The sequence below is a fragment of the Oryx dammah genome, unplaced genomic scaffold (assembly GCF_014754425.2).
Source record: "Oryx dammah isolate SB20612 unplaced genomic scaffold, SCBI_Odam_1.1 HiC_scaffold_27, whole genome shotgun sequence".
Classification (NCBI taxonomy): domain Eukaryota; kingdom Metazoa; phylum Chordata; class Mammalia; order Artiodactyla; family Bovidae; genus Oryx; species Oryx dammah.
This window is the reverse complement of record NW_024070211.1, coordinates 9,734,809-9,745,332: the sequence shown is the minus strand read 5'-3', so window position 1 is coordinate 9,745,332 and position 10,524 is coordinate 9,734,809. Positions and strand designations below refer to the sequence as shown.

Below are 10,524 nucleotides of genomic sequence, written 5' to 3'. Positions count from 1 at the left end.
ATTGGAGTTTCAGCTTCAGTATCAGTCCTTCCAATGAACACCCAGGACTGATCTCTTTTAGGATGGACTGGTTGGATCTCCTTGCAGTCCAAGGGACTCTCAAGAGTCTTCTCCAACACCACAGTTCAAAAGCATCAGTTCTTCTGCATTCAGCTTTCTTTATAGTCCAACTCTCACATCCATACATGACCACTGGAAAAACCATAGCCTTGACTAGACGGACCTTTGTTGGCAAAGTAATGTCTCTGCTTTTTAACATGCTTTTTTTTAAGAAAAGATCTTCATGACCCAGATAATCATGATGGTGTGATCAGTCACCTAGATCCAGACATCCTGGAATGTGAAGTCAAGTGGGCCTTAAGAAGCATCACTACAAAAAAAGCTAGTGGAGGTGATGGAATTCCAGTTGAGTTATTTCAAATCCTGGAAGATGATGCTGTGAAAGTGCTGCACTCAGTATGCCAGCAAATTTGGAAAACTCAGAAGTGGCCACAGGACTTCTGAAAAAAGGTCAGTTTTCATTCCAATCCCAAAGAAAGGCAATGCCAAAGAATGCTCAAACTACCACACAATTGCACTCATCTCACATGCTAGTAAAGTAATGCTTAAAATTCTCCCAGCCAGGCTTCAGCAATACTTGAACAGTGAACTTCCAGATGTTCAAGCTGGTTTTAGAAAAAGCAAAGGAACCAGAGATCAAATTGCCAACATCCGATGGATCATGGAAAAAGTAAGAGAGTTCCAGAAAAACATCTATTTCTGCTTTATTGACTATGCCAAAGCCTTTGACTGTGTGGATCACAATAAACTATGGAAAATTCTTCAAGAGATGGGAATACCAGACCACTTGACCTGCCTCTTGAGAAACCTGTATGCAGGTCAGGAAGCAACAGTTAGAACTGCACATGGAACAACAGACTGGTTCCAAAAGGAAAAGGAGTCTGTCAAGGCTGTATATTGTCACCCTGCTTATTTAACTTCTATCATGAGAAACGCTGGGCTGGAAGAAGCACAAGCTGGAATCTAGATTGCCAGGAGAAATATCAATAACTTCAGATATGCAGATGACACCACCCTTATGGCAGAAAGTGAAGAACTAAAGAGCCTCTTGATGAAGGTGAAAGAGGAGAGTGAAAAAGTTGGCTTAAAGCTCAACATTCAGAAAACGAAGATCATGGCATCCAGTCCCATCACTTCATGGCAAATAGATGGGGAAACAGTGGCTGACTTGAGTTTTCTGGGCTCCAAAATCACTGCATATGGTGATTGCAGCCATGAAATTAAAAGACACTCCTTGGAAGGAAAGTTATGACCAACCTAGTTTCAAAGTACTTCCCCAACAAATACTGATTCATTACAAAGAGGAAAAGAGTAACTGGTACATGGCAAAGTCTAGCAGAAATCCCCTTAATCAAGTAATCAAAGTGAACCCTAGGACAAACGGAAATGGGTCCTCCCTGATATATCAGAGTGTATCAAGAACACAGCATCACTTCCAGGGACAGTCCTAGTAGGATACTAACCTGAGTCTAATCACAAAAAAGCCATGGACAAAACCCAGTTGAAAACCATGCTACAAAATAACAACTCTTCAAAAGTGTCAAGATTGTGAAAGGGGAGGACAGACTGAGGATGAGCTTTCCTGACCAATAGAGGCTGAAGTGGGGCTTCCTCAGTGGCTCAGCGGTAAAGAATCCACCTGCAATGCAGGAGATGCAGGTTCGATCCCTGGATCTGGAAGACCCCCTGGAGAAGGGCATGGCAACCCACTCCAGTGTTCTTGCCTGGAAATCTAATGGACAGAGGAGCCTACAGAGCAGGCTACAGTCCATGGAGTTGCAAAGAATCAGACACAACTAAGCAACTAAACAAGAGGCTGAAGTGTCATGGTGAAGAATTGCAACGTGCGATTCTGGACTGAGTCCTTTTACTACAGTGATTTCCCTGGAGCATTTGATGAAACTTAAAAGGTAAAAACTAGAGATTAGGTATTAATTTCCTGATGTTATTCAATGAAATCAGATGTTAATTTCCTGGCTTTATTCAATGTCTGTTTCCTTATGTTGATTGTTACGTAGTATATGAAAATGTTCTTGTTTGTAGGAATTGCACACTAAAGTATTTGGGGGTGCTGGGGCTCAGGTTGGCAACTTACTTTCAAATTAGTAAGAAAAGTTCCCTGTGCTATACTTGCAACCTTTCTGTGTCAGGCAGGATCTTAGTTCCTTGGCAGGGATCAAACTCACGCCCCCTGCAGTGGAAGCAGAGTCTTAACCATTCGACCACCAGGGAAGTCCCAACAACTTTTCTGTGTTTGCATTGGCTTCAAAATAAATATCACTAACATGTGAAGAGATGAGTAAAGAGTGCACATAAAATATGTTGGCAATTATTGCCAGGCACTTCATCAGTAAAAGTACTTTGGTGTTCTTCTGGGTTTGTGATGTTTGTATTTTTGGTCAGCTTATTTTAGTTTATAAATTGTACTAACTTGTTTTTTCATTTATTAAATGTTCACTTTCACAACTGATTTTTCTACTCTTAAAGAAGGCCCTACAAAATTGTATGAGTTTCAGTCCCCATAAAACCAATATTCACGAGTGGCTTTTCTTACTGCCCCTTCAAAGGTAAGGAAGCCGAGGCACAGAAGCATGAAGTGACGTGCCCAGGTCGCTCAGCCAAGTGCTGAAGCAGGGTTTAGACCTAGCCCATCTAACTCTAGACTCTCCTTCCAGGGGATGCTGTGAAGACATAGGAAGATATAAGGGCATTAAATGAACTTTATAAGCGCAAGAATTAAGATTACTATGGGATTTCCGAAAAGGTCCACTTTCACAAATTTTATACAATTGTATGACCATGTGAACACATTGCTAGGGCTTCGCGCAGCATCTTAGAGTGGCTTTTTTAATATGTATGTGTGGCCATAAAATTGATGTCCTTAGTTTCACATTAAACCTAGGTGATCAACCTAATTATAATTTATCAAAATCTACTTGTGCTTTTTAAAAAAAGATTATTATGCGAATTTAATTGCATGAAAGATGCGTGCCTGTCTGTGGGCCTGTTTGCCTTAGTTCCTTAGTCAGGGGAAGGGGGGAGCAAAGTCCTCCTCCAGTATGCCAGAAACTGCTTGGAATTTGACACCTAGGGCCTCACTTTGTCCTCACAGCATAGCCCTGCAGGCAGGCACTATCCTGAGTGAAGCTCTGAGGCCCACAGAGATTTGGGGTTCGGCCCACAGTCACACAACTGGGAAGACAGAGAGCCAGGAGAGGATGTCAGGGGTGGCGACGGTTGCCCAACAGTGTGTCAGCAGAAGGCTTGCCAGGCTGGGCTTGCCAAGGTCCACAGACCTGACACAGCCAAGGACCTTGCCACCAGCATTCACCACCCAGGCCCCAGCATCCGAGACAGCTGCCTGGGGACAGAGGAGCCATGGCAGCTGGCGGCAGAGCAACGTTTCTGTCCAGATCATAAGTGGGCAACATCTGCAACAGTGAGGTGGGGGCCCAGGTTGTCACCAGCTCTGGCTGCACAACTGGGCCAGTGGGTCCAGGGGTACAAGCAAGGATTTTGGAGTCAGACTGATCTAGGCTCTGTCTCTTTTTAGTGATGTGAACTTGGACAAATCACTTTACCTCTTTGAGTCTCAAAAAGTAAGAATCTTGCCTCAGAAGGAAGCTCTGAATATTAGAGTGGAAAGTGCCTGGCGCATAGTAGGCGCTCAATAAACAGTAGTATTTCATCATCATTCTGCCAGGGCTTCTCAGCAGACAAGGGCCCTTCAAGAGGTCCAGGAATCCAGGCTGGGGAGAAAGAGTTCTTAAGGACCTTATTTTTGCAGGCCTCCCCGCCACCCAGAACTTGGGGTCAGAGGAAGGGGGCCTCCTTCCAGACTGCACAGCCAGGCAAAGTTCTCCCAGCCCCCCCAGGATCCTGGCTCCCTTCCCTACAGCCTGTTCCTTACTGACAACAGGAGCAGGGCCTCAAGGTTAGGCAAACAAGCAAGTGATAAGGCGCTTCCAGGTTGGGCCTTGCGTTCAAGGCTCGTCAGGCTCTGGGGCTGGCTCCCCTGCTGAGCGCGAGTCCTGCAGGCACCAATAGGGACACCTGCCACGGCCACCTGCTGATTGTGCACCTGAGGCCTTGGTGCCCTGGTACAGCCTGGGTTAATGACCCTGTTTATCCACTTGAATCATCTGATAAAGGGCAGCGGGGCCAGCGGGCAGGCGGCCCTGTGCCCTGCACCCACTGCTTCATTGACTGAAGTGATATCGGGGCCACGTGGAGCTCCCAAGTCTCCCTCCCCCACCACTTCCCCCTGGGTCCTGCCAGGGTCAGTGTGAGTTTCTTTTTTTTTTTTCAATGAACATGACTTTTGGAGTCAAGGTTGTTGGGCGGTTCCCACCTCCCTCCCCCATTTCGGGATATAAATAGCACCAAGCGGAGGGTGGGAGAGCCAGCAGGAAGGCAAAGCAGAGCCTCGACCATGAGCTCCAGCCAGCCAGGGTCCTGCCCGTGCCAGGGTGCTGCAGGTCGCCCGACCATTCTGTATACACTTCTGAGCCCCAGCGTCAGGGACTGGCCCTCCATGGCCCCAGCCCGTGGCCGCTGCCTGTGCAGGCAGCACCGGCCTGTCCAGCTGTGTACGCCCCGTCGCACCTGCCAGGAAGCCTTGGATGTTCTGGCCAAGATGCTGGCCTTCCTCAGGAACCTGCCGTCTTTCTGCCAGCTGCCCCCCCAGGATCGGCGGCAGCTGCTGCGGGGCTGCTGGGGGCCCCTCTTCCTGCTGGGGTTGGCCCAAGACACTGTGACCTTCCAGGTGGCCGAGGTCCCGATGCCTAGCATACTCAAGAAGATCCTGCTGGAGAAGCCCAGCAGCGGGGCGGGCAGCAGCCAGCGGCCCGATCAGCCCCAGCCCTCGCTAGCTGAGGTGCAGTGGCTACAGTGCTGCCTGGAGTCCTTCTGGAGTCTGGAGCTGGGCCCCAAGGAATATGCCTACCTGAAAGGGACTGTCCTCTTCAACCCTGGTGAGATCCCAGACATTTCTGGATGAGGGCCAAGGCTGGAGGGGGGCAGGGCTCAGCCAGGGAAAGACACATTCTAAGGACTTAAGAACTGAAATCCCTTTGGGTCCTGATTATCTCCAAATAGCCATTTTGCAAAACAAGCTCAGAGAGGCAAAGTGACTTGCGAAAAGTCACATAGCCAGGTAGGGGAAGAATGGGGACTCAGGTCTATTGATATCAAAATCTAGTCCTTACTGCTCTGCTAAGAAATTTCCCTGACCCTTAGGGCAGAAGAAGGGGAGGGGAGGGTGGGCAGACCTAACTATGCCTCGGTCACGCCTTCACGAGCAGACCGTATGGAGAAGTTCTGAAGATGAAACTGCAGTTTCAGAAAGACCACGTAGAGAAGAGAGATGAAAATGGGGGTCAGGCGGGGGAAAGAGGGAGGAGTCTTCGTAAATTTCAGCCAGGACAACAAATAGAGGAAGCCTTCTTTGTGATCTGAAAGGTGCTTAGATGAGAATTCATCAAAACGCCCCCAAGGAATGCATGATCAGAGTAATTCGTTATAATAATAGCAAACACTCGCATTACATTTACTGTATGTTAGGTCAAGTTCTAAAGGTTTTATATACACTAGCTCATTTAAACCTCATAACAAGCCTAGGAGATAGGTACTATTATTTGTCCCAATTTTACCAACGAGGAACCCAAGGCACAGAGATTGAGTAAATTTCCCCAAGGGCATACAGCTAATGAAGTGACAGTGCGAGATTCAAAGCCAGGCCACCCAGGGTCTTACCCATGGCTCTACCCTGCCTCTCCATGAAGGATGGATAAATGAAGTGAAAAATAAATAAATGAAGGAGGTAGTGATGGGGACTCAAAGGCACCAAGCTGGTGGCCTTGGGTCTTGGGCCAGTCTTGCCCTGTGGAATTGGAGTAGGCCACTCACCAGCCATCTTTGCCTTCTCTGCCCGCAGATGTGCCAGGTCTCTACGCCTCCTCCCACGTCGGTCACCTGCAGCAGGAGGCGCGCCAGGCACTGTGGGAGGTCCTGGAACCCTGGTGCCCAGCAGGCCAAAGCCGCCTGGCGCGTGTCCTCCTCACGGCCTCCACCCTCAAGTCCATTCCACCCAGCCTGCTTGGAGATCTCTTCCTTCGCCCCGTCATTGGAGACGTTGACATCGCGGACCTCCTTGAAGACATGCTTCTGCTGAGCTGACCTGCTCCAGCCCAAGCAGGGCCTGGGTGGAGGCTGGCAGCACTGATTCGGCCTGGCTGTCCCCTGGGTGACCCAGTGCTCCCAGAGGCTTCCCCAGAGCAGCTGACCCCAGCCCAACCAGGTGGGCCCTCACTCAGCCACACCCCACCTTGACCCTCCTCAGTTCGGACACAGTGCTCCAGCTGTCTGGCCAGCCCTTGGTGGTTCCAGAGCCTCTGCGCCAAGACTCCTGTCCCCTCCTGGGGCAGGGTAGAAGTTTCCGCTGGTCGTTGGGCCAGGAGTTCTACTGACTTTGTACGGAACTGACTTAAGTTATTGGCTTTTGTAATAAAAGGTGTGACACCCTTGGAACCTGACGGTGTAGTTTGTACACGTGGAAGGGACTCGTTCATCTCCAGAGTCCCCCGGCCCGCCAGAGGAGCCCAAGAGAAAGGAACTACAAGTGACACAGAGGCCGGAACTCGGGAAACTGGAGTTTTGATTTTTCAGGGTGGGATGGTGATTTCGTTTCTGGCGGTGAGATTTATTTTACGTGGATCTGATCCAGGAGTTAGTATCAGTTCAGGACCCCACACATCCTTGCTCTTATATCAAGGGGTAGGAGTGTCCCTCCCTGTTCCTCAAATCCCCTGCTGATGCCTCCCTCTGCTCCTGCCCCAGCCTCCCTCTCACCTCACTAAGAGTCACCAGTAAGGAAAACGAAGCAGCCCATTTCCAAATTGAAACAGTTTACGGGAATCTCTGTCATGTGGGATCATCCACTTCCCCTGTGGCATCACCGACTCAGTGGACATGAGTTTGAATAAACTCCGGGAGTTGGTGATGGACAGGAGGCCTGGCGTGCTGCAGGCCATGGGGTTACAAAGAGTCGGACACGACTGAGCGACTGAACTGAACTGAACTTTCCCTATTCTTTCAGCAGATAGAAGGGGAGTGGTCCCCTGTTCTCCTAATGGGAGAGGGCAAGGGCAGTTAGGGCTGACCTGGGGGCTGCTTGGAAGCCAGGGCAGACCGAGGTTTAGCTGCCGCACCAGCTGTTAAAGTCTGAAACGCACTTCCAAGGCAGCTGGCTCACAGCCACTGCCTGGAGGCCCCCTGCATTCCCTCCCACTGCCCCTCAGTGCTCGTCCTTCTCCTGGTACCCATCCTCCTGTCCAGCACCTAGACAGGCAATGCTTGGCACAGCCATGGCTTCCAGGGCTGCTCCATTCAGAGCATGGCTTGTGTCTATTCTGATTGGTCAATGTCTGTGCCTCACTGTTCATTAAATATTTTGAACATCACCCAGGTCAGGGTCAGTGACCTGCAGGATGGGCAGGAGAAGATGATAGCAACACACACGCCTATAGGACCCCCGTTTCTGGCCTCGCTCTTTCTCCAGCAATGAGGCCTGACCTGACCAGGCCCCACCCCCTCACCACCACAGTCTGGATTCTTCTCACGGGGGGCCAAGTTAATGATTACTCTACAAGAGGTCATTCACTCAGAGACAACAGTCTAGGAGTCATCACTCAGACCTCTCCCTAAGGCCCCAGGGAAATAGACCACAACCAAATAGGCCATGGACCCATTATGGGCACCCCGTGCTAGCAGCAAGGGTGCCCCGTCCCTTATCCAATCACCCACCTACCACTCAAGACACCAGAATGAGTCCAAAACTCACGGCTCAGGCCCCACAGTGAAGACACATGCGAAACTCAGGCCTACACACACACCAAGTTGAACAACTCAGACGTTGCCTACATTGACCCACAAAACAGACCTTCCATCAGCGCACACACATCACAGAAATGCACGGCCCAGATACACTCACCCAGTGACACACGGCAAACACGTTCAGGGAAAGGAGAGACTCTCCCAAGCCAGATGTTCACACCTACGCCAACTCTGCAAATGAATGGGGCACACCAGGGCATGCTCACCATCTTCTGTGTGTCACAGTGAAAAGATCAGTGGCCCCCAGCATAGGGAGACCTGTGCCCGCTCACCTCCAGGGTCTACCCAGAAGCTACAAGTCCAGGCCAAACTGCTCTGAACAGCATTAGGGCCTCAGTCACTCCCTTTTCCCACGGTGACCCCAACATCCACCGTCAGAAAGGCCATGTCCTGCTCAACAACCACCCCCAGCCAGGACTAATCATAACCCTTAAATAGAGACATCCTCTAGAGACCAGGAGCAAGCCTTACATCTCTCCACCCTCCTCCCCTCCACCAGAACCCCAGATCCAGACCTCAGCCCCAGGCACCCCTCCCAGCCCTGCCTCCCTCCCACCCCTTGGGCTCATCTCACCTGGAAGATGGATGAGGCAACTCTTTCAAGAGCATATACCTTCGGGACTTCCCTGGTTTCCCAGTGGTTAAGATTCTGTGCTTCACTGCAGGGGGCATGGATTTGCTCTCAGGTTGGGGAACCAAGAGTTTACGTGCCCCAGCTAAGGCTCCTGCATGCCACAGCTAAAGAAGAGAGAGGAGAGGCTCATCTCCCCATGGGAGCCAGTTCCAGCAGGTTCAGGGGTCTGGGGCCATTCTGTCTTTTATGTCCCTTCACTAAGCACCTCTCTGAACTCTCAGGCTGAGTTCTTCCTGCCTCTCACCCGCCACCGCCCCCCCACCCCAACTCCAATGCTGAGGAGCCATTAGACAGCACTCTTCTCTGCTATCCACCCCGGCCATTTCCCTCAATTTACCTAATGTTTCCATCATCCAAATAGCTTTCCTTACTAGCCTACCTGGTTCCTTTGCAAATTTCTTTCCTATCCCTCCACATGATTGGGGAGCCACACTTCTGTCTATTTCTTGTCTGTGTCTCTTGAGTCACTCCCTGTACCTTAACCGAGCCTTCTAGATGAACATAAAGACAGAGCAAAACTAAAGAAGTAAATTATGATACAGCTTGATAAACGCAGTAAGGCTTTCTCCATGAGACTGCAGGGTTTCCGAAGGTGGGGCACTGGGCCTTCACTATGGATATCTTAAGAGCAGGAATAGTGTCACATCCCTCAGAGAGGGCAGAGGAAGAAACAGGCTTAGACAGGGTCTGCAACTTACTCGGGATCTGCAGTGATCACCCTCTGTGCTGGGATTTGAACTATGTGACTGTGGAGGCCAGGCTCTGGCCAGCAGCACGGGCTGGAGTGAGTCATGGCCAGGATCAGACTGTCTAGAGCCAGCTCAGCCACTGTTTACTGTCTCTCAGTCTGATTCCTATCCTCAGGCCCAGCCAGGGATGACTCACTAGGAAGCAGGAGAATGGGTATGGCTCTGGGTCAGCCTCAGGTGATTTGATTATCATCATTATTTCTACCTTCATTAGCCAAATCATTATTGCTTATTAAGCAGTCAGGCTGCTGACATGTCCCGTGCCCTGTGCTGACACTCCCTGGCCTTGAAACAAGTCACATAGCCTAGAACCTATGATGCCAGCAAAAGCCAGTGCCCACTATCCATCCATCCATTCCTGCCATTTTCAACATCTTTCTCTATGTCCACTTGTACCAGACCCAGTGCTAGATGCTGAGGAGCACAGGATAAATAAGATACAGTCCCTGCCTTCACTGAATATCCTATCTACAGCAGAGAAAGACGCACGAGTAATTGCAACACAGAGTGATCTGAACTGTGATTGAGGGACATCCAACAGGCAACAGGGGCTTAGAAATGTGCGTGTAAGTGCTCACTCAGTCATGTCCAACTCTTTACGACTCCATGGACTGCCAGGATTCTCTGTCCATGGAACATTCCAGGCAAGAACACTGGATCAGGTTGTCATTTCCTACTCCAGGGGATCTTCCTGACCCAAGGATCGAACCCGAGTCTCTTGCATCTTCTGCTCTGGAAGGTGGATTCACTGCGCCAATCTGCATGGATTTGGGAAAAATTCTTCAGCCAGGTGGTGACCACTGTGACCTAAAGAGATTGAATAGGGCGTTGCCAGGCAAGCCAAGGGGGTGGGCATTCTAGACAGACGGAACAACAGGTGCAAAGGCACAGAGGTGTCAGAGCCCAAGAGTGTTCCACTCACTGCCAGTGGTCTGGGGCAACTGGTTCCCAGGAGACCCAAGAGCACCAGAGGATCCTGGAGAGTTGAAAAGCAAGCATGTCACAGAACAAGGCAGCAGAGAAAAGCCATCCAGTGAAACTGGTGGAGGCAACAAGGTTAAGGTGTCAGGGAATCAGAGTTAACAAAGGGAACCCCTCACTCCTGGCAAGTCATTCTGGGGAGCTGTTAAACAGTTATGGAGAGCGATGCTCTACACACATTACATCGATTATGTTATTTAATTCTTA

The 10,524-nt window shown here is 50.2% G+C and overlaps 1 protein-coding gene across 1 annotated transcript; it reads left to right on the top strand.

Annotated features, from left to right (window-relative positions):
* Positions 1-4,405: 4,405 nt before the first annotated feature.
* On the top strand, positions 4,406-6,588 carry NR0B2 (nuclear receptor subfamily 0 group B member 2). The gene is made up of 2 exons (XM_040229715.1): positions 4,406-5,033; positions 5,996-6,588. Exons 1-2 carry the CDS (start codon positions 4,493-4,495, stop codon positions 6,235-6,237), a joined length of 783 nt encoding a protein of 260 aa, XP_040085649.1. The 5' UTR covers positions 4,406-4,492; the 3' UTR covers positions 6,238-6,588.
* The last annotated feature ends 3,936 nt before the right edge of the window (positions 6,589-10,524 follow it).